Genomic DNA, 27,951 nt, shown 5'->3' with positions numbered 1-27,951 from the left:
AGATGTAACAGAGGTTAATCATTCCCGAGGTGTCTTTGAGGTCTAAGTGTTTGCACAGATAGTGTAGTATTTATAGAGAACTTTGAATTAGTCTATATTCTGCGGAGGATATGGTAAAAGTTATTTTGAAATTACAATTCATCTGGAGTTAGCTGTTCTTGGGAGTATCTTTTCTTTTACATCATTCCTGACGTGGAAGAATCTGATATTGGGCCATACACAGTCATGATAGCTTATATTGACATTGTAAAATGTACTAATATCTGCCTTGACGGATCACCATGAAACTCTCCATGAGAGAGGTGTAGGGCAGGGGCGGCTGGCATGGCTCGCAGGTGGCTTGGCGGGGCAGTCCTGGGGGGGCAGAGGGGCAGTCGCAAGGGGGGATCACGCATATAAAAAAAACATAACAAATCTAAATAAACTTACCTTTGCGCTGGGTCCCGCATCTCCTTTCCTGCTCTTCTCTGTCTCAGACTGAAGCACAGCTAGGCCCCACTGACCAATCACAACGCTGCAATACAGCGTTGTGCTTCGTAGGCACCCAGGATCCCCTGACCAATCACAACGCTGCAATGAAGCATTGTGATTGGTTTTGAGCGACCTCATTCAACGCTTAACCAGGGAATGGGGGCCAGGGCTTGTTCTCCAGGCAGGCTGTAATGGAGCTTGCATGGAGAATGGGTAAAGAGTGCATGACTGGTTTGGACGGCCCGAGAGGGCGACCAAACAGTCATTGCGCACTTAGGAGAGGGCAAACCACTCCTTCCCTGACCTGCTCCTTGAGCAGAGCAGCCCCGCCAGCCCGCTAGCCCACAAAGGAAACATAAAATGATAACTCAAAGTTATCATTTTATGTTTCCTTTGCAGTGCACTGCTTAAAAGCAGTGGGGCAACGCTCCTCCACCATAGTGGTGTAGGGTTCATTTATTTTGCTAAGTTTTTACCATAAAACTTGGGTAAAGACTTAAACCTGTTTCCATGTGGAACTTTGGAAAGTTATTGACTAGGTCTCCTTCATTATCTTCAAAGCTATCAAATTCCTGATAGTGGTTTCAAATTTTCCTGTTGGTTTGAGCTCAGGATAGCATGTTTCTGCTCCGTTGTTAAAGTACATGTTCTTTATGACTTTTGTTCTCTTTGTGGTGTGCACCCCCCTCCCCCCCAGTAATAGTACTCTAGTGATGCCCATATGTGGGTGCCATGCTCACTGTCCCAAGGTAATCAAGCTATAGTTCATTCATGAGGCCGGAACTGACCCGAGGTTACTTGTGATGCCATCTGGAAGGGACCTGCCTGGCTCTTCCTGCTGCACTGTTCCTACTGGAGAAGGACCACACTGATTTGTATATGATGGGTCTCAGTCTAGAGTAAAACAGGAGACTGCCCATCGGGATCACTACTGGCTGGTGTTAATTTAAATGTTTCTTGTTGTTTGTTACAGTACTACAACACAGCACCCCTTTCCTAACCTCCTGCATAGTTCTTGTGGAAGATAGGAAATTGCCTTACTAACAAATACTGTGGAGTCATTTAATTCCTTTCATACAGGTCTTTCTCTCAGTTTATCCTTTAGAACCACTGCCTTGAAGAAGCAGCAGCGCAGTTTTTTTTAACCATAGGTGCAACACATTTGTATCAAAATCAGGTCAACATATACATAGAAGGAGACCTTATGGATTACGAATACTATTCTGCTCTCCTCAAACTCCATGCTCCACTTTCCTATCGAAGTAATGGATGTCTTTGAGGTGGGCTTGCTAGATGCACTTTTGTTTCACTAGTTTACATTTGTGTCATTTTTTTTGCTTTCTTATACAACAATGGTGTAACTATACATATGCTTATTGTTGTATGTTTTAATTTTTAATACAAATGTTTACAAACAATTCCAGCACAAACAATTTCAAACTCAGCAAAAGCCTGATCAAAGTATACATTAACGTTATGGTACAACATTTGTATTCTGTATTAGTTTCCGGCACCGCTTGTATAGCTGTCCTGCGCTCTATTACTGCTAGCAAGAATAAATACAATAGAACCCGATAGTCCCTCCAGTAACTACTGCCCTTCATTCAGCCTCATCGACCCACAATAACAAAAGACAGCCAGCATCTTGTCAGCCTGGATCTAAATTACTGCTGCCAACAATATACCAGCAGCCCTCACTTGATTATCACAACGCTTCCCATCCAAGACAATGATTTGTAATCAATAGCAGGACCAGACCGTGTCTGCGCATTTTACATGTTAACAACACAGACTGACAAGGAGTCAGAGAGATAAAAACAGCAATTGTTCTAGGCATCCTGCCTGATCATTTACCACAAAAGCGAATGAACAGGCGGACGCCGCACATACCTGCTTCAGAACTTCGATCAATACTAAGGAAAAAATGAAATCAATTGCCAGATCTCTTCGCTCCATTAGGAAGTCTCGATGCTGTTCGTCACTGTAAAAAAAGAAAAACATGCAAATAATAAAAAATGAATTTATTAAAAGTACATGATTATTGATTCATAGATCAGTGTAGAGAAAGAAGTGCATTTAGTCGTGTGGCCACAAGTTGCAATGAATAACATGCTGTTGAATCAGGGAGGTGCTGTTTATATTCACAATTTTATTTTTCCAACTAAAGGACAGACTTGCCATTTACCTCCCCTCCCCAAGTGTAAACGCGGTGTTATTGCAAGCACCACGCGGCGCTGGCTCTCTTCCAGGCACTAACAACCTGCTTTCTATGTATGAAATATACTAAAGGTAGTGTCTGCTCCAGGGCTGGGAGTTCGCCCTTCCCTCCGCACTAACCAATGACACTTTGTAAACAAATAACATAACGAAAACCTTGTCCCCACTGTGCTTCTTTTCCAAGCTTGGAGGCATCTGCTGCAGTAATAAGACTCCTCGGAACTAAAACTGGACGTGTGGGATAGGAGACAATGACATTTATTTTGTCACTTAATGCATTTCCATTTCTTAATGAGTAGGAATTAAGAAGCAGCTGGCACGACTCATCTCAAACAGATTCACACGGTTCGCAGAGCACATTGTTAACATCTAAGCAAACGGAGTTTGTCTTAAAGTTGAAAACCTTACTCCTAGGAGCCTTAGATCCATCACTAAAGGGGGACCATGACCGCCAGCTCTTGGACCTTCTACTTACATTAGCATGTAAGGTGATCCTATGCAATTGGAAATCAACAGGTGAGGTCTCCTTCAATGCATGGAAGGAGTGGCTGTTCTGCATTAGGGGCACTGACAATCCCGCTTTACACTCATCACCATGGCAGGTCACCAACAAAAAATTATGGTCTTCATTGGACCAGGCCTCCTTCACCTTTGACCCACCCTGAAGGTCTAAATGTTGAGGTCTTTACTCAGTGAACTGTAGGGTGCATGCGGCATGAACTGTAATGGCTATATCTTGTGCTCACAGATTTGACAATCCTATAACCACAAAGCAGGAACGATGAAGTGTAAAAGGTACTATATGACTTGATTTAGACGGAGGGCTCTATGGAACTATATACAAATGTGAGTATGCAAAGTTGGTACTTTATTTTCCTTTAATGTATACGTATTGTTTTATGTATAATCCATGTCTGATTGCGGTATCTTTGTAACATGACTGTAACTCTTATGATGCCTTCTTGCCGCTATCACTTCTGCTACCATTTATGTTATTTTTCAATAAAAATATGATTTGAAATAAAAAAAAAAGTTGAAAACCTTATAAAAAAAAAAAAAGTACTAAGAGATGGTTTTCTATGTGTCAAGATTTAAGCTACAATTCAACTGGAGTCACGCTAAATTCCAGTCAGTACACCGCACTGTAGAAAAACTAGAATAATTTAACACAACAAGGTCGTTAAACCTATGTACACCGGGCTGATTATCGTTTATGATGCCATTTTTTAAAAAATTTTCTCCAGACCATTAAATTCTGTTTTGCACTTAAAGTGGTGTTAAGCACAGGACCATTTGGGGGGAAAGACACTTGTAGTGTGGCCATTGACTGACCTTAGCAATGCTTGGAGCACACAGAACTGTATGTATGTATGTATATATATTATATATATATATATATATATATATATATATATATATATATATATATATATATATATATATATATATATATATATATATATATGGTAATCTATAGAGTGAACTTAGCCAAAAGGCAGAGGAGCACTTTACATAGTCAAAGACAAGTAGAACGTCAACGAGTAAGAGGAGGTGGAGTTGGGTTGTGGGTGGTTAATGCATTGCGATGTAACATCGTTTTCTTTAAAAAGGTGAGTCTTCAACTCCTTCCTAAATTGGAGCAGCGTTAAGAGGTCTTGGTGGATACGGTGATGTTGTTCCAGATCCTGGATGCATAGATGGATAAGACCTGCTGTCTTTTATACACTCCTTAGCCTGCATTCGGAAAGTGTCGTGGTTGCAGGTGTGCAGAGATCCACCAGAGACAGTAAGGTTGTCTGTAAGATAAGCAAGGGTTGCTGGTCATGATAGCTCTGTAAATGACACCGCTGGTTTTGAAGATGGTGTGGGCAAATAAGTGAAGCCTATTGAGATCTATCAAGTTGGGGAAAATGCAGTCCTATTTCTTCAGGCCCTGGATGAGACTTGCTGCAGTATGTAGGATGCCAGAAAGGGGTGCAAGTGTAGCGTCTGGGACACCATGGAGTAGGACATCACCACCATCCAGATGCAAGAGTGCGAGGGTTTGAACACAGTTCTGAAGTCAGTTTCTAGAAGGAATGGTCTGACTTTCTTAAGAAGAGCGATCTGATACCAAGCTCTCTATTTTTGCGCAATGTGTTCATTGAGGGTGAGGTTAGTGTCCAGAATGAACGTGAATAGCATTTGGTTAAAGTTGGGGTTAAATACCATCAACGTCTGGTCCGACAAAATATACTGGTATACCATGGTATAGAAAATGGTGAGACCATCAGGTTCAAGTGTAGATTTCTTTAGTAGTGGTATGGTTTGGCCTGTCTTGAGAGCTTCAGGGAAGATGCCCAGTGTAAAGAAGGCATTGACAGTAGTAAACAGGCATAGGAGAACACCTACAGAGAGAGCTTTGATGAAGGGGAATGGTAAGGCATCATCTGGATAAGAAGTGGCTTTGAGGGAGTGGAGTATGTCAGATGGACCTGGGAGAAATAGGGTGTTTAAGATTGCCCATTATGGAATTCTACAAGAAAGTTTGGGTGCAAGCGTGAAAGCAGGCTTGGTGTTGATGTGCTGTCCGATCTTCTATATTTTTTCACAGAAGAGCAAGATGAAATTACACTTTCCTGTGGTGTGAGGAATAGGTGGGTCTGGCACGGCTTAATGCAGTGCTTCAATATTTTGAACAGTGTTTTGCTTGTATTGGTGGCTTCACTGATGGTGTTGTTATAATAATTTGCTTTAGCTGATGTGATGAGCTGTCGGCACGTTGCGCGGAAGGACTTTAGTATCCAGAGGTCCTCAGGGGTTTTATCTGTCTTCCATTTTCTTTACTGTCTGTGGATGGATCGTTTATAGTAAACCTGCTCTTTAGAATACCAGGGTGACAAAGGTCACTGGAAGTGCCTTTCAAGATTCCAGTTGAGCTGTGCTGTGTGACAACTACTTGTGTCCTCTTGAGGGGTGGATAATCAGCGGGTTCGTGACTTCTTATCCCCACTGCTACATCAGTCTTGGAAGTGATTTCTGGCAGCAAGGCATCAGGGTACTGAAACCATTTCATAAATACCACACAAACAAGGCAAGTCCAACTGTCCTCCATGCTCCATCTCAAACCCACGTCCCAATCGGTTATCGGGTCTGTTCCCTTACATCACATTTTGCTTCCTGTACCTATAAAAGACACTGGTAAATAGCATGTGGTATATATCCTGACAATTTTCTTTTTGATACCCTGAAGCTGGCCTCTGATCACGATTTCCCCACTTTCCTTTGAGATGATCATTCACTATTGAGTTTCTTTTCCTCCTTGGCATCCAATTCTAGAAGGGTGCTAATATGTAGGTCAGCAGTATGGCTTCAGAATAGATTCGATCCTTCCTTTGTCCATTCATAATAAAGAAGGCAACTCTTCCGCATCCAGCCATTTAATCTCATTAATGAAAGTTAACACTACTGGCAATGTAAAGAGAGACTTTAAAAGACCATATGGAGTTGGTAAGGGATGTACGATGTTACAACGCGATCAAAATGATCGCGGTACATCGCAATGCATCTTTTACAACGACTTGCGCTGTAGGGTGCTGGACTTAGGAATAGTAAGATTTACTATTCCAACTCCAGCCTACGTACAGTAGGGAAGGTGTTGGAATAGTAAATCTACTATTCCTTAGTCTAGAGCGCCCTCCAGCGCAAGTCGTGGTAACGACTTGCGTTGTAAAAGATGCGTCGTAATGGCACCGCGGTGTTTTGACCGCGGTGTAAAGGTTGTAGACAGTTGGTAAGAGACTCACCAGTCTAGAATATAAGAACGTGTGCTTCAGTGTTTCCAAATACTGGGTGGTCATTTTCTGAATTGGATCTGCTTAGTAACAGCTATGAAAGATGTCGAGTTCCCTCTCATAACGTAATAAATGGTACTGAATGGGTAATGTGAACAACATGAATACAGGAAAACTAACTTTGAGCATAACACATGCAACTCGAAAAGGTTCACTTGCTCTGCCATTTTCTATCCCGCGATATACTGGTATATCTGGCCAGACCAATTTAAGCCTAGTTCATTAAACATTATGACTCAATTTAATAGGATTGGATTGCCATGCGACTGGGTGCATTTTGCCACATACCAATTTACCCTCTCACAAGAAGTAATTCCAAATGCTTCAATTGCTCCATAAATGCTGCCAAACTGCATATGGCTCTCAGTTGTTTATGGACAAGTATCAGATTTCATCTCTCTAATGTTTGTGTTAATGCAACGGTTTTATTAGGGTATCCAAATTTTGATAAGTAGGACTTGCCATTAATTTCCAATTTTTTTTTCTTAAAGATACGTTTTCAAATAAAAGATATATAATCATTTTCTGATCAATGAAACTAGCAATTTTGCATAAAAAATGTAGGAAACTTGTGCCACTGATATACATCCAACGTGGAGCAGCTGTTTCATAAAGCTACCATTCCGGCTGTCTACGAAGACCTTTAAAAAACTCCTATCACATCTTTTTGCCTCAAGAGGCTAACTCATTCTTTAAATTCGGATTTATAGATAGGGTCCCAGGAATTATACAATTCTGCGGCTGTGGTATTTTCTGCATAAGTATGGATTTGCCACATTTGCAAAATAATCCATCATCTGCTGCAAAATTTGCTAATATTAACAAAAAAAGTTACTAAAATATGGTGACGTGTTTCTGCAAACCTGAATGCTTTCTTCAGAGCTTGATTAGTCATCTTTCAGTTGCTTAATGCTGTATTTGGTTCTTAAATTGATGCCAATAAGATGCAAGCTTTTTCCCCAGACAGTGTTACCAAATGTACAATACTATTACAAAATGTGCCGCATTAAATCACATTTGCATTTTCTTCCTCATAATTTAGTCAACCTCGTTGCATAATTTGGTCCTCCTCCGCTGCATTATTCCAGTTCCCCTACTTATAGGGTCTGGAACATGTCTTCTTCCTTATTGTGGAATTGTCCTTCGATAAGGAAACCAACACGTATTGACCATTGAAGCACACAAATGTGGATTGCATTCCATACTGCAAGCTCATTAGAACTACCAGAGCTGCTGGCCATTGATGCACCACGCTAATAGCACTGCACAGACAAGAGAGGCATGTTAATTCTTAACACTGAATCAGCAAGCCAAATCTGCACAATTTCATCGATTCAAAATTTTTCCAGAAAAACTTCAAAGGAAGAATTGATATTTTAACCCCTCCCATGCTCGTGATGGAACCGTTCCGTCACGAGCCTCGGGTGGGCTGTGCTGGTGACGGAACGGTTCCATCACGGCGCCGCCGCGCCTGCGTGGTGCTGATTTCGCGCCTGCGCGGCGCGTTCTATTGAGCGGGCGGGGCCGTGACGGAACCGTTCCGTCACAAGCACAGCTCACCCGCGTGCCGTGACGGAGCGGTTCCGTCACGAGCACGGGACCGTCGCGCCGCCGCCCCCCCCTTAGCGCTGCGGCGGAATAGCCGCCGCAGCGAAGGGGTTAAATAAAAAAACATCACGTCCAGAAAAAGTAATTGCATTGACGAAATTCATCAGGAAAGGAGTGTAAACAATTTCTGTTTTAGTTTCTGACTAGCTACCGTTTCTAATTTTTTTAAAACAAAAATACTATAACTTTATGAAAAGAAAAACAATTCCCAGTAACGCGAATTCACAGAATTGTGTACAATAGCACCTGCTACATTAGATAATACAGAAGAAATGCCACAGTAAGAAAATATTGATGAGCATCAAGAGGGACAATTCCCAAGCTAGCCCCAGATAGCAATATACAGGAAACTATGAAGAGATACAGCTCATGTAGTATTTACTTATTTTTGTAGTTTTATATAACTGGAATTTGGCTCAAGGGGATTGGAGCGCTTTACATGAGCACCAGTTACATTACGTAAGGTTAGAGGCACAGGAAGGATAAATGATTTGCCCAAAATCACAGGATATTGAGCAGACACGGTACTCAAGCCTGGTTTCCCATTTTCAAAATTGGCAGCTCTGGCAGTAATGCCACATCCTCTCCCCATATACAATTCCTATTTGGCTTTAACCCACCCATGAGCCAGTGACCTATCATGGTAGGAGCAGTATGAAATTGTGGGAGGCTAGGTTAGTCCAACAAAGTGTTTCTCTGCAACAATTCGGTTCAGAGTTCTCTAAATATCCTTAGTACACGCAGTATGTGGCAGGAGAGTAGTATATGTGTAGGCAGCATTTTAACAGAAGCCCCAGTCACTCATTCAGTGTTAGAAAAGGGGGTTTCTAGTTGGCAGAGGTATGCACCTTTGCCCAAGTGGGGACCCTTGGTTCTGGGTCAGGGTAAGGGAGTTACACACTTAAAATAACCCTTGCTCATGCCCTTGATAGCTTGGCACAAGCAGACAGTCTTATCCCAAAGGCAATGTGTAAAGTATTTGTACTTCAAACACACAGTAACACTGTGAAAACACCACAAATGGCCAGCAGACCAGTTTAGAATAATATTGTATCTTTATCTAAACCACACAAGACCAAAATGGCAAAAATCCTGCATACATGCATTAAAATATCACTTTTAAAACAGTCATTTTAAAAATAGCACTTGTAAAAACAAATAGCTCCACCTGGGACTATTATGACATTGTCACCGTCATAAATCCAAAGTACAGTGCCAATCGCGAGGTGCACGGCGTAGGGCACAGAGTCACATGGACTCCCAAACAACAGCACCTTGGAAACTAAGTCTATGGATGATGCACAGCGTCGTGGAGGTGAGGCCGCGGTGCTGAGGCGAAGCCGGGTCCCTGGTTGTTCTCTTTGTGGCAAGGATTTCAGAGCCCAGTCCAAAACAGTTCTGTTCTCTCTGGTGCAGCATGGACACAGGAGGTGGAGACAGCATTGTGCAAAGAAGACACAGCCTATTCAGGTGAAAGTGAAAATCCTCTCTCCATTGTAAATGCAGGCAAGTTATATTCAGCCCAGCTATGATTCACCCAGGAAAGGTGAGACACACCTCAATTTAAAATTCATCTCCCTAAAAAGATGTGTTATTAAATGCTGATGTCAGAGAGCCTAAACTCCATTCCTCTATCCATTTCTTTATCTTGTACCAATGGAAAGTTATACTTGTAAGATGTTACAAAGCAACTCCCATGTTAGCCTATGGGACAAATAGCCTTTCAATAGTGAAAAACGAAATTGGCAGTACTTCACTATCAGGACATGTAAAACACACCAGTACATGTCCTACCTTTTGCATACATTGCTCTCTGCCCAAGGGGGTACCTGGGGCCTACCTAAGGGGTGCCTTACATGCAAGAAAAGGGAAGGTTAGTGCCTGGCAAGTGGGTGCACTTGCTAGTTCAACATCGCAGTTTACAACTGTGTGTGCAGACACTACAGTGGCAGGTCTGAGACACATTTATAGGGGTATTCATGTGGATGGCACAACCAGTGCTGCAAGCCCACTAGTGGCATTTGCTTTACAGGCCCTGGCACACCTAGTGCACTTTAAATAGAACTTACCAGTAAATCAAATATGCCAAACATGGATAATCAATCAGACTCACAATTTACAAAGAGAGCATATGCACTTTAGCACCGATCACCAGTGGTAAAGTGCCCAGAGTTCTAAAGCCAATGAAAGTACGTCAGGAAACATAGCAGGCAGAAGCAAAACAAACTGGAAATAACCCTGCAAAAAGAATATTTTCAACACCCAATCTTCGCCTGTGGGGTTTGGGCCCCATCCCAAGATAACCACCACCCCTCCTTTGCTAGTAACAGTGCCAATGCAAGGCATCTTCGGACCAAAGATTTACAACTTGTAACACATCCCATTAAAACAGAGGAGAAGAGTACAACATTAGGGAAAGCTGCAGGAATACATCTTTCCAAATGCCTCAAATCAGAGGGCACCGCCAAGCAAAATGCATAAAGTCAGCCGCAGAGAGAAAACAGTGCATGCAGGTTGTGCTACATTGAGACCTAAGGCCTGAAGCTCAACAGGTATGTGGTTGATGCTATATACAATTTTATAGTAAAACATCCTGGGCGTATTCTTGAAGAAGTTAGTCCTAAGGTTGAACCACTGCTCATCCAACAGTGAGGGGAGAATATCAGCATCTCAACGTTTCTTCTGACCCATATACCCTCTGGCATGAATTAATAGGCTGTAGATGTCAATAAGATGATAAAGAGCAGCATTTACCAGGGTTTCGTGTGGGAGTATGGGAAACAACACCTGTATTGATCCCTGTAACAGGAGATACAAATCCGGCAATATGATTATCGCCTAAGCCCTCAACCAAGACTAGGTGAGAAAATACACTCTGGAAAGTGATCGCTCATCAGAAGAAGGTTCAATTTTTCAAGTTGCCCTTAGGGTTTAGGTTCCATCATCAGTGGCCATAGGGTAGGGGATTGTCAGCCAACAGCGTGCCCAGTGAAAAATGTATCCTAGTGCCAGCAAGGGCAGTCAGGTGGCTTCACTTTCAATTTAAGTTTAACTCCCTCTTGTTTATGCATTTTACAATTGGCCAATGTCTTTGGTGAGTGAAGATGGACGGTCATCATTTTTTCATTATGTGCTAAAATAATGAATGGGACCTAAAGACAGCTCAATTAAATATTTCACATTTTGGAGTTGACAGTAGTTTCTCAATGCAGGTTTACCGTATGAAATAACACTTCAGAAATTAGCATCTCTTATGAATGAGAAGTATGTGTGTACACAGGATTTAGCAGACGACATAGAATTCAGCTAGCACCTCTCAGCAATGCTCTTCTCTACCAATCACTAGATGTAGGAAAGCTCCAAAGAGGGATGGTTGTAAAATCCTAGTAGACGTGGCATAATGAGAAAGAGGCTGCACAGTGCTTTAGCAAATTAAGGGGCAAACAGTATATATTTAAGCTGGTCCTTTTAAGACCAACTCAAAAATACAAGCTTCACAGGGAATGGAAGACAAACCAGTGAAGATTTTACCAAGCCTCCAATACATTTTTAAATCTTGGCGGTCCTTTGGTTAGTTCCCAACTATAAGCTCGCTTCAATTGGGCTCTAATAGTCACGTGTGAGAGAAAACATTACTTTTTTTAAAGCCATCGTGGCTCTGAATGTTAGAAAAGGCACAGCACAAGATGGTACCTCAGAAGAATCCAGAATGAAAATAATACCAATATCTAGTAATTTTTATATATCACATGCTACGGAAGGCTTTATTTTTGCAGAGTTGTAAATAGTGGGAGTTATTATTGCTCAATGTAACGGTACTCAATTTACTTTACTGAACTCGGAAGACAAATTCTAAGCCTACCCTGCTGGTATTGGAACATATGGCTTTAGGACACAGAAATCTTAGCAGCATGTGCATAACTACTTAAGGTATCTTACTGAAGTTTGTTAGCAGACAAAGCACAATGTGAGAAGTAGGGAAATAAAAGGATAAAAGACCAGCTATATGAAATCAAAAATAAACTGTACTTAACAAGCAAAAAAGGCTAATTTGATAGTCAGTATAAATTAATTCAACTGGGATATATTTTTACTCTGATTGACAAAAGAAGGAAATTATGCAAATGTAATCAAATAATTCAATTATAAGGTGGCAATTCTAAAATGATGCAAATAAATCCACAGGTGAAATCCGTGGAGTCTCTTCGACACAAAAGAGCACCCTGGCCGGTTGGCTTGATGACTCCGCACCACTAGATAGTAGTGAATGATGTGAACCTGGCACAACTGCAAAAACAACCAAGAGGGGGACAGACACTATGGAGCCCCACTTTCAATGTGCTGAAGCCACAAACCACTGGGATTATCATTGGCTCAATGAAGCTACCAAGACACTCCGAGTTCGAGGAAATAAAAAACAAATCAATAAAAATGTTACTCATTCAAAAATAAATCTGAAGCAAAATCAAATCCATCAATGTGGAAATTGGAGCAAAAAGCAGCCATGGAAAATAACTAGCATCTGTTCCAAACAAAAGCAGGACAAACTCTTTCAAAACTCTTCATTGGCCAGGAGCTAAAGTACTTAGGCAAATTGGCAACTAAGCTGCTGTCAAAACACATAACTTTGGTGCACTTTGCTTCGTTTTTGGTGATTACCTTTAAACTCTATAAATCTTTATGCAGCCTTTAATTGCTAGTCTACATTCATTCCTCCTTCCAAAAGCAAATCAGAAAAACATTAAATCGTCCTTAACTAACAAATATTTAAAAACAATCATCCACCCTTCAGGGACAACGCCTTGAGCAATCCACCCTCACTAACAGCAGTACGTTTACATCCATTAAAATTCCGCAGGTAGTTAAGTGCAACTGAATGAAGCACTTTCAAACACGGCCCTTTGAAACCTCACCTTAAGTACAGAATGACCATTTGTACTTCTGTCAGTTTTATAGTGGCGTCTCCTGTAAAACGGTCTCGAGACTCCTTTGGGATTAATTTGCAAAAATGGAAAACAAATACGTATAGAACTAATAAATCGAAAGACATGGCTTGTCGGCTGTGTGGATGCAACCGTCCCCAGGAGCGCATGCTGGTAGACGAAAGAGTAACAGATTCACACAGCATGCCTCACGGGGACAAGCAAGGCTGCAAAATGGATAACTCCTGCAGGAGATCTTACAAGCAATGCAGCCAACGCTTCAAAAGTGGTCTGCAAAGCAAAACAAAAAAAAACGTGAATATTCATTGGGACTGCGACGAAACAGAGTTCTCGAAAACCGCTTCTGTGACGTCTCCACCAGTCCCGTAGAAGTCACGGATAAGTACAGAAACAGTAGAAGCAATTAGGCCAAGAGTTCACCTCAAAGGTCAGAGAGAGGATTAGAGGAAAGACAGTAACCACTCCAGCGTGAAGCACAACGCGACTGAATGCTGAATTTAGGCTGAACAGCCTGCAGGAGAACAGCCTGACAAACAACCTGCCAGAGGAACAGGCCAGAATTTTGAACAGAAGGGATGGATAGAACACGAAGAAAAGCAGAAATACAAATTATAACTCAAAGACGACAACTGCATTTTACAAAAGCGATAAAGAGTGGAAGCCTACGAAAATGGGCAAGTCTAGACAGGTCAGCCTAAAAAGAACACTCAACTTCAGGCACAGCGACCTGTTAGTGCTGGAGAATGTCCACCCCCTCCTGGTGCATGAAAAAGGTCTGCATGATCAGTCTTAAAACCAGACTTCTGCCAGGAGTGAATCTATTACATTTCAGCATAGGAAGATGAAATGTTCAATGAGTGTCAGAACACATGGCACTGACTTCCTGAAGAAGCATACTATACTGAATAATTCATTTCCATTTCTTTCACAGCTTAATTTGTAAGAAATAAATAATTAATTAAAATAAGTATAGCAGCCAAAGCTTTTCCTAACAGCTTGCCACTACTGCTGCCAAAAGCTAGTGTTTACAAAATGCTATAGCTACCTTATCCCGATTCCACTTCCTACTTCTTTCTTCCACCACCCTGCACTTCCGGTATCTTTATATTGCTCTTGCAAGGTCTTTTTTCACATCTGCCTTTTCCACTGCTCACAGTTTTCTTATCTTTCTCTTTATTCTTTTTTTCCCCTTTGCTGCCTTTCGCTTGTTTGCTCTAGGTCAAAGTCTGATAACTAAAAAGTACCAGTCCACAAAAACTACTGCTGGTACCTACCACCTGTACACACCTGCAGTGCACACATTAAGAACCGATTTATCCACAGGCCAGGATGACAGGTGACCAGGTTGAAAAGTACTCGCAGTATTTCTGCCAAAACCTGGTGCATAACAAGGTGGCAGCAAATTTTACTGGTGCGATGTTGTACATGTGGTGTGCGGTCAGCTGAAAGTTTTAGTTAGCAGTTCTTGTCGTGGCTGACACACTTCACAAGTACCTAAATAAATGCTATGACTTTGCAAATCAGAAAGCAGAAAGAAGCATACGGTGGATTTCACAATGAAACACAAGGAAAATGGGGCACTGTTGGCATTAAACTATTGGGATAAAAATGATTTGCAATCTGATTGCAGATGAAGACATTAGCAGAAAACAGTCTATGCTAGCCTACTTGCTGTGGTCGCTTTCCAAAAACAGCATTAGGCAAAACTTAACTTAAAAAGAACAACTATTCAGGCTACATAACAGAAAACAATGATTATGACCTTCACAACCCCTTTTTTCGTAACTATGTGAAATATTATTTTGCCATTTTAAAGGCAGCCCACACTCCTGTTTCATTGGGGTTCTAAAGGTTGCTCTGCATATCACAAATACATTATGGCGAATTTATCATTTCAATGGGAAAGCGGTCAAAAAGTTACATTGCACATGTAAGCCCTGGGAATGTCTGAAAGCTAAGGGCTCAATCTTGTGGGAATTCCCTCAGTTTAGCCAAAATGCTGCAGGTTCATGGCACTTTCTCATAACTCATATTTAGAAAAACATTTAATACGTGCCCCGCTACCCCCTATTAATTGTGTGATTCCAAACACAAACTTCTGAGTTACTTCAACTGGAGTGAGCATATTATGTATGTATATATGTACGTACGGGTATCTGATATAGCGTCGGACTGTCTAGCAAGAAAGGACCACTTTGCAAAGTGGTTATTTATAAGGATGAGCCACGATTGTTAACAGAAGTGAAAGCTAATAGGTGTGTTCCCATGGGGTGCGGGGACAGTGTTCCCATGGGGTGTGTGGGCAGTGTTCCCACGGGTGTAGGGACAGTGTTCCCACGGGGTGTTGGGACAGAGTTCCCATGGGGGGTGGGGACAGAGTTCCCGCGGGGTGTGGGGACAGTGTTGGCGTGGGGTGTGGGGACAGTGTTCCCATGGGGTGTGGGGACACTGTTCCCACAGGGTGTGCGGACACTGTTCCTTGAAAACATGCATCTTCAACTCCTTCCTGAGTTTCAGGATACATGAAGCAGCTTTGATGTCACCTGTGATGCTGTTCCCCATCCTGGGAGCATGGACAGATAAGGCCCGTCTCCTGCATTTTTCTTTCTTGCATGTTTTCATCTCTAGTCTAACAGTGCTCTTGCGCCTGGTATGGTACTGTCCATACAAGGTAGTCATTTTCTTTACCGGTTGTGTTGGGGTACCATTTCTGATGACCTGTAGTTGAAGCAGCTGGTCCATATGATGATGTCAGCCTGGAGAAGAGGCAATGTAACTCCTGTAATTTACTGTGCTGCTGGGTTCACTTGTGTGTCCAGAGGCCGGGGAGTATTCACACATTTAAAGCAAAGACGGCTTCGCAGATAAAACTGGTGGGTTGGCCCACCTACCAAGGTCAATCACAGAGCGATGTGGGTGTGTATATATGCACTTTTTCCTGAAAATGTTTAATTCTAGCTTTACATGTGTATCTATATATACATGTATTATTATGCACACAGACAAAGTAAGACCTAAACATTTTAAGTAAAAATGTAAATGTATATGGGCGCCCCCACCCATGCATGCACACTCTTTGCTATTGACCTTTATTGATTGGCCCCACCCGTTTTATCTGTGGCGCAATGTGATGTGCCCCTGGCTAAAGTGACGTGGACACATTTCTTCAAGCCCTTGATGAGACGTTTTTACCTACAAAGGTAAAATAGATGGGTCCCCTTTGTGGGTGACACGTAGCTTTGACAGGTGTCAGAGAGTTCTATTCTAAAGTCCAGTATGGACTTTCTTATCCCTGGCCAAGCCTTACTAGCCGAACAACCAAATGCAAAATACCTAAACATCAATTCGATTAACAGTGTTATTTAACCCTGACGTGGTAGTGAAACCTTTGTTGGTTGTATATATTTGCATGCAAACTGTACACCCCAAGGTAGGGCAACTACATTCATGAATACGAGAACAAACCAACGTGAACAGCTACTCTTCACAGCCCATTTATTTAGAGTAAGGGAATGCTTTTAACTACTCAAAACCTTAAATAATATAAACAAGTCTCTGAGCCAGATCTGATGAGATCAGGAGTATCCTTCACAGCCAATATGAAGGATGCATTTATTTCCCACACTTAGGAGTTACAAGAATATGAAATTAACAAGTGTGGTGCTAACAGGTGAGAAATAGATGAGAAAGATAAAACTGATTTCATCTGTCTAGGGAGTCCAATGAAAGTGAACATTGTTGGAGAAGAAATGCGGTGCATCAGTCGCCTCAGTGGGCTTGGAGTCTCCAGAGATTCCAAGACCACTAAGAGAGGAGCACTGATGCACACCAGTTCATCTCTTATTTAGTCTAAAGTTTAAGAGAAATATTCTAAGAGAAATACTTCACTGAATCTTTACAAGAAGCACTTACTTTTAGTTAAGATGAAGCTTCTATTGAGAGTGATTTTCACTCGACCAACGCAGAAGCACTACAATCACACTTGTTTGTCGCTATTAAATTGCTTTAATATACCCATTCTAGTGGCACTGTAGCATTCAAGTCCAGCTAAAGGTTTATTTGTGCAATTGGTATGACCATGTGATTTTGTTTGCAGCATCTTATTGAATGCAGAATACAGCTGCCAAAAGCAGGGCTCAAGAGGGTCCCCTGGCATAGAGTTATTGCAAAGGTACTGACGATTCTTTTATGAAGCCATACTGCTGGTTTACAACGCTAGCGTCTGAATGATTGCCTGTCTTCAGAAAGGGGACAACTAAGCAGACACAATCTTAAGTGATGCTAATAAATGGAGTGCAGGGTCAAACACGAATCAGTCTGAAAAGCAAAGTACAATAGCAGCCTGAGTTCAAGGATGAAAATCCCAGAAACCTTCTGCACCAGTGCATCTTTCAACTGTTTGTTTGTTCCTGAAAGGCTCCCGATGGATTTTCACAATAGATTCTTGGGTCTTGGACCACGGAAGACCCTAAAAATGCAAGCTGGAGCTCTCTGGTCATTGATTCCCTTGCCAGAGAAGAGTTTCAAAAGATCTTTTCCCCAGAATGCAATGCAGAGGCCACTCCATAGGTGCAGATGACAGAGCACATCTTTGCAGGGTTGCTCTGGATGTAAATCTTGTGTATTTCCTGTAGGTAGCCCTGAAAACAAAGGCCAGCTGTGCAGTAAGATGTTGGGGATGTATCAGTTCTCCAATTTGCAGCCCCTATTCTTACAAAAGGAGGGACGCTAAGGGTGACCCTACTGACATGTGCCCTAATGGTTTGCAAAGCATTTACTGCACGCAAACATTCTGATGATCAGTTACTGCATAACTTATGTTCCATAAAATGTTCAAACATCCCAAACATTAATAAGTAATAAACACAACTGGGGTCCTATCAGCCAAAAGTTTATAGAAATGATTTACAAGGCTGGGCCAGTTGGCAGTTCCCCTCAGTACAGATATTTACCTGATAAACCCTAAATAGGCTGCCAACAGTGAAGGCTTGTGCAGAGGTGGTGAACGCTAAGGAGGGGGCAGGAGGTAGATTCCTCTTGAATCTATGGGAAGACAGTCACTTAGTCCATGAATTTGTGAACCCATGCTAAAGGTTTTTACACCTCTTGGGTGAATGCAAACTCCTAACAGGACGACCAAACATGGCCTGAGTGTTCACAAACGCTAAAGGTTCATGGAGCCCCGCACGCACATTTCAGATTTGAGATTCTGACTTCAAGATCTAAAACTTCCAATCAGCAGTGTTTTGCATTTCCAAACTTTCAAGGAAGGTCCTTCTGGAATCCCCACGCATTTGGATTGGTCTGGCGGGTCAGAGGGTGCTCCACTTTCCCTCTATGTGGCATGTTATTATGGGATTTTTTCAAAGACCATCTTGCACTGCTGAGTAGAATGCACAAGGATTCTTCGATGAAAGTATCTTTGTTCACAAAAGCACTGCATATGTTCAAGAATAATATGAACCAGGTAAGAACGCACAGAAGCATTCATTCTTCATGCATTTTAAACATAACTTTACAGTGCAGGTAGGCAATTGCCTAGAATGATCCTATATATTTGCAGTCTTGCAAAAAAGGGAATAAGTGTTTATCTGAACAAAGCTGTGCTATGCATCCTGAAACGTGGTTGACAACATCTCAGAGATCAACTGGCTACTGGATTGTGACATGAAACAAATCAAAATAAATAGATATTGATGTTAATATCTCATAAAGCAGGTTCAAAGGTCAGGCCCCCAAAACAGTCTCAAATCAGAAAAGGGTCACCAAGTTAACGCACATTCCTATCTATGGAAATATACTGATCTGAATTGTTTTGGATTTTGTGCATGCTGTGGGGTTTTGCAAGAAAGGAAATGAAAAGAGAACTAACTAATTGTGATGTTTGAGACCCACTACCTGTACTCAAAAATATTCAGAACATTTTCCCAATAGCAGTAGTCAAGAGCAAATGTCCTAGCACTCACTGTATTACTGCTTTGGTGACTCAGTCCTGAAAGTAACCCTTTAAAAGGTAGACCCAGGCACTTATGGTTCCCTGCCAACATCAGTTTTTATTTCCCTGCCTGCAGAGGCAAAGGTTAATTGTTGAGTGAATTTGCGTTAGATGTTGTTGGTGCAGGGGCTTGTACAATCCCCCAAAAACGTACATGTTGCGCCATAAATACTAGGAGTAGTGCTTCTTACACCATGACCTGTGGTTTTAAATCCAAACCTCTATCTAACCAACTAAACGCATGGACCTCGACTCGCCAGCATGCAAGGGGTAGCAGAAAGAATCGTTACCCTCTGATAACTGATGACATCACAAGGTTGACCCCCGCCGTGTCCTAAACCCGTCAACAGACTCCTATTTGCTGCTGGGGTGCAAATACATTGAAACTACAGAAACGGCAGCGTTCTTTGCATTGCTTACTTTTTGTTGCTTATTTTTTAGGTCGAGAACCGTAGGCTGCGCTTGGGCAGTTCGGTCGGAAGATTTAATGTTTTCTAGTTAGGGGGCTTGAACCCGCCCCTCTTCTCCATTGGCTGGTCTCGTAAATGCTGGCCAGCCATTGGAGGAGAGGGGCGTCACTCCTTTTAAGCCCCGTCTTTTTCGGATTCGGGGTGTGTTTTTTAGGTTCTTTCTATCTGTGACGTCTTCAGTCACTCAAACCTAAAAAACACGCCCCCTAGTCTGAAAAGGACGGATCCCCTCCCCTCCTGGACCTCGCTGAACACGTTGCATGACAGAATTCGCCATGAAGACACATACATGTATTAGTTTGCATGCGGCTGGGAACCTATGTAAATTGCTTTGGTGGGCGCTACTTCATGCAATGCTGGGGCCTCTCTCGCAGTGTGGGTTTCAGTGTGTGTACCTGTTGCGTTATGTTCTGGCCTCTCTTGGGCCATCCAGGCGTATGTTACGACTCCTGCGTGATTTCTGTTGAGTCTCCGTCTCTGCCGAGAGCTGCCCTTCCGGGGGCATCGCATCGCACAGGCAGGGCAGGCACGGGGTGCAAGGGATGAATGCAAATTTTCAGACTAGGTCTCCCGGGACCCATTTTCCATGCTTGGAATACCTTATATTGAATTCTGAAGCGCACTCCACAACCATACCACCCAACCCAGAAAGAACTTCTTTCAACAGCAGCCAGCATTTTAAGTCAATGTCATCCTTTTGATCAACTCCATCACACAGCGGAAAATCCAGCAGCAGCAGTCTCGGAGCGTCCGACAAGGCGCACGAAAGACTCTCGGAGCAGGGGCGGCGGTAATTACACTTAAACAGAGTCTAACCCAGCAGGGGCTGGGGGGCTGGGGAGCTGCCGTGCCCCGATATATCCTCAGCCCCATCCCCGATGCCGCGGGGGCTTGGCCCGTCCCCCACCAGCGGCCACGATCACCGTACCTTACCATGTCCCCCGGGGCGCGGGCTGCATGCTCTGTGCTCCGGTGCGCGGCTCTCCGGTGTCAGCAGTGCGGGGCCATCGGGAACCGAGCGTGCGCTAATCCTCCGCCTCCTCCTGGGCTGCAGGCGTCACGCCTAGTGCGGGGAGCGTGCACAATTACATGCCTGTTCCCATTATGCAGCCCCATCGTCTCCACATGGGTGGTCCGGCTCCCTCGATAGGCAGGACCTGTCAGGGTCACATGACGGCTGGGCCCCGAAACCTTCACACTCTGCGCGGAGCCGGCTGAGGCGGCACATCTTGCTGGGGTGGGAGTCGGTGTGTGCCACGGCCCGGGCGTGCGGGGTAAACAGAGCGGTCCGACCGGGGCCCAAGCTGGCTGCTTGCGGGCTGGGGAAGAGGTACTCGGTGGAGGCAGAGAAGAGCGTCCCCAGTGGGGGAATACCTCGAGAAGTTGTATCTCTTTGCTAACCTGTTAAAGGGCAACAATACTAAGCATGGAGAGGGCGAGATACACTATTAGCAATGTTCTTTAAAAATGCTGAAGTTGTTGTTGGACGCGTGGTGGTTCAGCCACAACCCATTTCCAGTCCTGGATGTCTCACATTCAAATAACGGCGTTCAGGTGTATTGGTCTAATTAGTTCAATTGAAACAAACCAGGACTACAATACCCAAAATGCACTAGGCAGTGTCATGGAAAGTCTAGGACTGGAAACTTTCCCAGCCTTGACAGTCAGGTGCACACCAACAGCACATCCATTTTAAAACTAGTTAGATGTAAAAGTGCCTCTACACATACACGTTAGTTTTTCCTGGTGAGGACCCTTTATTATTATTGTCCCGCTGTGTGGGTTTGCATAGCGCTTTGGCCTTACAAGTGTGATGCAACCCTTGGACCCACTTTGGTGGTTTGGGGAATTATTCTGACATTTGGCAGTAGCCAGGGTGCTTTCCACCCGGCTTTCATTCACGGGTAAGCGCATGGTGTTTTGTTCTGCAGTGTCTGCCCTCTGTCTCACCCCACGGGCCACAGTAGGTAGTTAACAGACCAGACAGTGCTAATGAGGGCCCATTTACAAAGGTTGTACTGCTGTTTCTGATACAGCTGTAACCATTTCAGATTAGATGTGAGGTGTCAATTAATTGTTGTCTGTGGAACCAGGACACCAGCATTCTAATGCCACTCCTCCACTTGATATAACTGTGTGATTCTTGGCAAATCATTTTATCTCCTGGGCTCACCGCTTTGTCCCTTTATTTTTTATTTTCATTATACAATGTGAAAATATACATAATCCAAATATACATTTCCAAATATCTGTGTGGGTGTAAATGCAATAGGTCATGCATATGCGAGCGATTAAGCTATTGGCATTGTAAATGACAATGCCATTTATATAACGATTAAGCTATTGGAAATGTAAATGACAATGCTATTTATTTATGATTTAAAAAAAATAAATATATATATATATATATATCATGAGCAATGCCAATAGCTCTACCTTTAATAATGCCGAGACCATTGCATTGTAAATGCTTGTTGCATCTCCTTTCTGGATTCCTGAGAAAAAAGGTAGAAAGGATTGTTCAGTGGTGTCAAAAAATAATCTCCTAGCGAAGTCTCTTTCATGCTAGTACAAGACGAGGAAGAGTGCATTGCTTGGCCCTCGTGATTTCTTTTTAATGTGTCCACCCTGGCCGTTGCTCTGGTTACTCTCATCTGCCAATCACAGGAGTCATCTCTATTCCGAACTTCTGACCTCCTCTGGAGGGCATGAATTATTTGTGTGCAGTGGTGTTGATTTTATTTATAAATATTATCTATACAATTTTCAGCTTCTCTTTGAAATATTTCCCAGATTGTCTTAAGGGAATAAAGTAGAAAACATATCATTGAAAGTATTTCCACACCTGGTTCAATCGCATAATGTGAGTTCCGGGAGCACCTTCCATTGGTACAGCAGGAGTATGCATGTATGTATTTGGTATTTGTAGAGCGCATATATCACCACAAGATCTCATAGCGCTTGCTAGTGTTCAAGGCAGGACAGGGCAGAAAACGCGGCTTTTGATTTACGTGACTGAACTAAACAGCCAGGTTTTAAGGAGTCTATGGAACTTCTTATGGTCAGTCTCCAGGCAGAGGGTTAAAGGCAAGGTGTTCCAGATTTCTGTGGCCACCCGGGAGAAAGATCTGCCCCCATTTCTGGCGGTTCAGATCTTCGGCACTGTCAGAAGAAATTTGCTGTTGGACCTGAGGGATCTAGGCTGTTGGTATATAGTGAATTTTTTAACTAGATAATGGGGTCCTATATTATTGAGTGTCTTATGCACCAGACAACACAGTTTAAAATGGATCCTTTTTTGATTGGGAGCCAGTGTAGGGTCTTCAGACTAGGTGCGGATGGAGAGCACAAGGGCAGGTTGAGAACCAACCTAGCCGCCGTATTTTGCACGACCTGGAGCTTGGCCAGGAGTCCTACATTTGTAGAAGCAAGTAAAGAATTACCATAGTCCAAACGGCTAATGATCAGTCCCTGTACAAGGGGCATACGGGAGGAAAGTGGGATCCATTTGAATATTTTTCTGAGACTGCGCATAAGTCCATAATAGATGCGGACAAGGTTGGTAATCTGATTTGACATAGATAGTTTGGAATCCAGAATTATGCCCAGATTACGTGCAGCTGTCCCCGGTGTGAGGGCCCCACAGAACCCTGATGGCTGCTGTATTTTTGCATTACAGCCCATGACACACTGGCTAGGCTACTGCACAAATTAGGATTTTGGGCCACATGAACGAAAGCTCTTTGCACTTCACCCAGCTCAAGTGACTTTCAGAAATTAAGTCACTAATCAGAAATGCCCTGATGCGCGTTACAAATCACAATGCAAACCCTTGGAACAACAAAGGAGCATCTCTTTCTACATTTGCAAAGTGTAAGCTGCCAACTTCTGACACTGTACACTCTGCTCATGCAGGCATCAAGAGAAGCAGACATTCTCACAGATGCTACATATGCCCCCTCAATGTCTATTAACTGTTTTCACTTTTTGTAGTATTGTGAAATGTGCGTTGCAAACTTACAGGCCCTGGGTACATGTAGTACCATTTACTAGGAAGGTACAAGTACATTTTCACTGCAGACTCTGCATATGCAGGCATCAAGAGGAGAAGACATTCTCAACAAGCACTGGCGTTGCCAATAGGTCTCGCATTAGGAAAGATTGAGCTATTGGTATTGTAAATGACAATTTTTTTTTTTTGTGTTGGTTTTGAAAATAGCGAAATTAATAGCTTTGTCATTTACACTGCCAATAGTTATAACTTTTGCAAATTTGATACCTATAGCATTTGTAATGCAATATGTGTTGTATGTACGTGACTTACATGTATTGATTTTACAAATAACAATGTTTTTAAATTTTTTAAAATAAAAGTTATTGTAATTTATAATGGCAATAGCTTAAATTTTGTAAATAACTTTTGTGAAGATTATGTTTAGGGTATTTTATTGTGACAAAAATCCAAGAACAGAAGTGAAATATTAACATCTTTTTGTGACATTTGTAATAAAGCTTTAAAAATTGAGAGAACATATTTGAACCAATTGTTGTTGATTGGTTGCACAGATTGATTCTGTGGTGGCGCCGAGTGATGACGTGGTGGCGCCGAGTGATGTTGTGGTTGTGCCGAGTGATGTTGTGGTGGCGAACGAGTGATGCTGTGGCGTTCAGTGATGCTGTGGTAGCCCATAGTGATGTTGTGGTGCCCCTGAGTGATGCTGTGGTGGTGCTGAGTGATGCTGTATGCTATGCTATGTTTTGTTTTGCTATCCTATGTTTTGTTTTGTTATGCTATGCTATGTTTTATTATGCTATGATATGTTTTGTTTAGTTTTACTATGCTATGTTTTGTTGTGTTTTGTTAAGCTATGCTATGTTTTGTAGTGTTTTGCTATGTTTTGTTATGCTATGTGTTGTTGTGTTTTGTTATGCTATGTTTTGTTATGTTATGCTATGTTTTGCTATCCTATGCTTTGTTTTGCTATCCTATGCTTTGTTTTGTTATGCTATGCTATGTTTAGTTTTGCTATCCTATGCTTTGTTTTGTTATGCTATGCTATGTTTTGTTGTGTTTTGTTATGCTATGCTTTGTATGCTATGCTTTGTTGTGTTTTGCTGTGCTATTCTTTGTTATGCTATGCTATGTTTTGTTATGCTATGCTATGGTTTGTTGTGTTTTATTATGCTATGCTTTGTTTTGCTATGCTATGTGTTGTTGTGCTATGTTTTGTTGTGGTATGTTTTGTTATGCTATGCTTTGTTATGCTATGTTTTGTTATGCTATGCTATGCTTTGTTATGCTATGTTTTGTTATGCTATGCTTTGTTTTGTTATGCTATGTTTTGTTGTGTTTTGTTATGCTATGCTATGTTTTGTTATGCTATGCTATGTTTTGTGATGCTATGATGTTTTTTGTTATGCTATGCTTTGTTATGCTATGTTTTGTTATGCTATGCTATGTTTTGTTGTGCTATGCTATGTTTTGTTGTGTTTTGTTATGCTATGTTGTTTGAGTTTTGTTATGCTATGTTGTTTGAGTTTTGTTATGCTATACTATGTTTTGTTATGCTATGCTATGTTTTGTTATGCTATGCTATGTTTTGCTATTGGTTGTGTGGTTGTGTGTGTGGTTGTGTGGTTGTGTGTGGGTGTGTGTGTGGGGTTGTGTGTGTGGGGGGTTGTGTGTGGGGTTGTGTGTGTGGGGGGTTGTGTGTGTGTGTGTGTGTGTGTGTGGGTTTGTGTGTGTGGTTGTGTATGTGGGTTTGTGTGCCTGTACCAAGTGCCTTATGGCATGGTGCAGCACCATGCAAGAACAAACGGAATTCAGTCTGCTAATTATATAAATCCTTTTTTTTAAGCTGATTTTCTTTGATTTCTAACCAAACGTGCAAGAGAAACGAAGACATTAGGAATGAAAGAATTGGCAAGGACTTAAAAATCTTGAAATCGCTGGTTTGAAGCGCCTGCCGTACCTCTGCGGTGATCAGGGACGTACAGAAAAATAATCGTGCACGGAGTGTGCTGTGTAGCTCACAGCATTGCGGCTGTGAGTCCTTACGGAGTCTGATAACAAACAGTAAATTGAGGAGGGGGCGCTGTGCGCCCTGATGGCAGATAAGTGTGAAGGGTAGAAAGAAACGCGAGAGCGCACGAGCAGGCTTCTGCTGCAAACACGCTGAATTGTTTGGGTCTGGTGTATATAAGGGGCTGCGGACCCAGATTGGTGGGGGGCGGTAAACCCGCAGAACTCTCGGCCTGTTTGTTGGGGGTCTCTCTCTGTGTTATGAGCCCAATGGAGGAGAGAAGCAGATACAGAGAGAGAGAGCGAGAAAGTCAGACAGGAAAGAAGGAGTCAGACAAAGAAACACACCAGAGCGCGGAGAGTCAGAGAAAGAGAGAGGAAGGCAGGAAAGAGAGCGAGATAGTCGGAAGGCAGGAAAGAGAGCGAGATAGTCGGTGACGGGCAGAGGTGGGGTGGGGGGAGCAAGCGAGAGTGGTGGCGATCAGGGAGTGAGACAGTGCAAACACGTGGGTGTTTTGGTGAGCAATAAACACGCCCGAGAAGGGAATAGAAAAAGATGCGTGGAGGGAAGCCGGATGGGGGCGGGAGAGCCTGGTGGGGGGGCGGGAAGTCGAGCGAGGGAGGGGAGGAGAAGTGTATTGTGTGCCTGTACCAAGTGCCTTATGGCATGGTGCAGCACCATGCAAGAACAAACGGAAATTCAGTCTGCTAATTATATAAATCCTTTTTTGTGAAGCTGATTTTCTTTGATTTCTAACCAAACGTGCAAGAGAAACGAAGACATTAGGAATGAAAGAATTGGCAAGGACTTAAAAATCTTGAAATCGCTGGTTTGAAGCGCCTGCCGTACCTCTGCGGTGATCAGGGACGTACAGAAAAATAATCGTGCACTGAGTGTGCTGTGTAGCTCACAGCATTGCGGCTGTGAGTCCTTACGGAGTCTGATAAACAGTAAATTGCGGAGGGGGCGCTGTGCGCCCTGATGGCAGAGAAGTGTGAAGGGTAGAAAGAAACGCGAGAGCGCACGAGCAGGCTTCTGCTGCAAACACGCTGAATTGTTTGGGTCTGGTGTATATAAGAGGCTGCGGACCCAGATTGGTGGGGGGCGGTAACCCCGCAGAACGCTCTGCCTGTTTGTTGGGGGTCTCTCTCTGTGTTATGAGCCCAATGGAGGAGAGAAGCAGATACAGAGAGAGAGAGCGAGAAAGTCAGACAGGAAAGAAGGAGTCAGACAAAGAAACACACCAGAGCGCGGAGAGTCAGAGAAAGAGAGAGGAAGGCAGGAAAGAGAGCGAGATAGTCGGAAGGCAGGAAAGAGAGCGAGATAGTCGGTGACGGGCAGAGGTGGGGTGGGGGGAGCAAGCGAGAGTGGTGGCGATCAGGGAGTGAGACAGTGCAAAGACGTGGGTGTTTTGGTGAGCAATAGAGACGCCCGAGAAGGGAATAGAAAAAGATGCGTGGAGGGAAGCCGGATGGGGGCGGGAGAGTCTGGTGGGGGGGCGGGAATGCGAGCGAGGGGAGGAGAAGTGTGGCAGGACTTCTCTTCTCATTAAGTGTTTTCAGTTAAGGTCATCCAGCTGGGCTGCAAGCAGACACTTACCCATAGATAGTGGAAAAGATGGTGAGAAGATGTAACAAACCCTTCAATGTACGGTTGTGGTATGGTAAGACAAAGCTTGGAAAGGTCGGTAAAAGGAGTTTGGCAAGGATGTCTTCTTGGGTTATAAACAGAGAAATAAATAAAGCAGGCAAGAATAACAAGAGCGTAAAGGGAAACTGAAAGTACGGCCAGCCACCGGCCAGCCATGAATAATTAGGGGAGGAGAAGCCGCACAGCACACGCTGGGAGAAGCCCTTTGATGTGCTGTGCGGCCGTGAAAAAATGCAATTAGGAGGGAGGGAGGGAGGCTGATGCGCGTGCTTGTTTGGTCACGTGATTCACGTGAACTCAAAGAAAACCGCACGAAGAAACCCTTGGTTTCACGAGCATTTTGAGCACTTGAATTCTCGCTCCGCTCAATACGCATGCGCGCATTGATAGGTCACGAGACCTAAAAATGCTACACATGCCCCCTTCAATGTCTTTTCACTGGTTTTCACTTTTTGTGGCATTGTGAATGCGAGTTACAAATTTGGACGGTCCCAGCATTTGATACTGTGTGCAATTAGGCACACAGTCGATTCCTGCCTCTTTAATATTAATAAAGCTAGCATTGTGTGCATTATTGCACACAGTCTCTTTGGTCTACCATGCAAAGGCGGGGGATGCTCCCAATGCAATGTAGAGAACTTTGCTGCAAGCCAAGTCCATGTGAATCAAGTCCTAGCATTTCAGCACATCAATTATTATCATTTTATTTTTAGTATCATCACGGGCGGGGCAGGGCTTTGA

The 27,951-nt window shown here is 43.1% G+C and overlaps 1 protein-coding gene across 2 annotated transcripts in view; it reads right to left on the bottom strand.

Moving 5' to 3' along the window:
- FRY (FRY microtubule binding protein) overlaps window positions 1-27,951 on the bottom strand; it is a 778,582-nt gene that overhangs the window by 365,081 nt on the left and 385,550 nt on the right. For both annotated transcript variants that reach the window (XM_078657150.1, XM_078657151.1), the window contains exon 5: window positions 2,362-2,452. In XM_078657150.1, the coding sequence (XP_078513276.1) occupies window positions 2,362-2,452 (91 nt within the window). The remainder of the gene's footprint in view (window positions 1-2,361; window positions 2,453-27,951) is intronic.

This window comes from Lissotriton helveticus, chromosome 8 (assembly GCF_964261635.1).
Source record: "Lissotriton helveticus chromosome 8, aLisHel1.1, whole genome shotgun sequence".
Classification (NCBI taxonomy): domain Eukaryota; kingdom Metazoa; phylum Chordata; class Amphibia; order Caudata; family Salamandridae; genus Lissotriton; species Lissotriton helveticus.
This window is presented reverse-complemented; position numbering and strand designations above follow the sequence as displayed.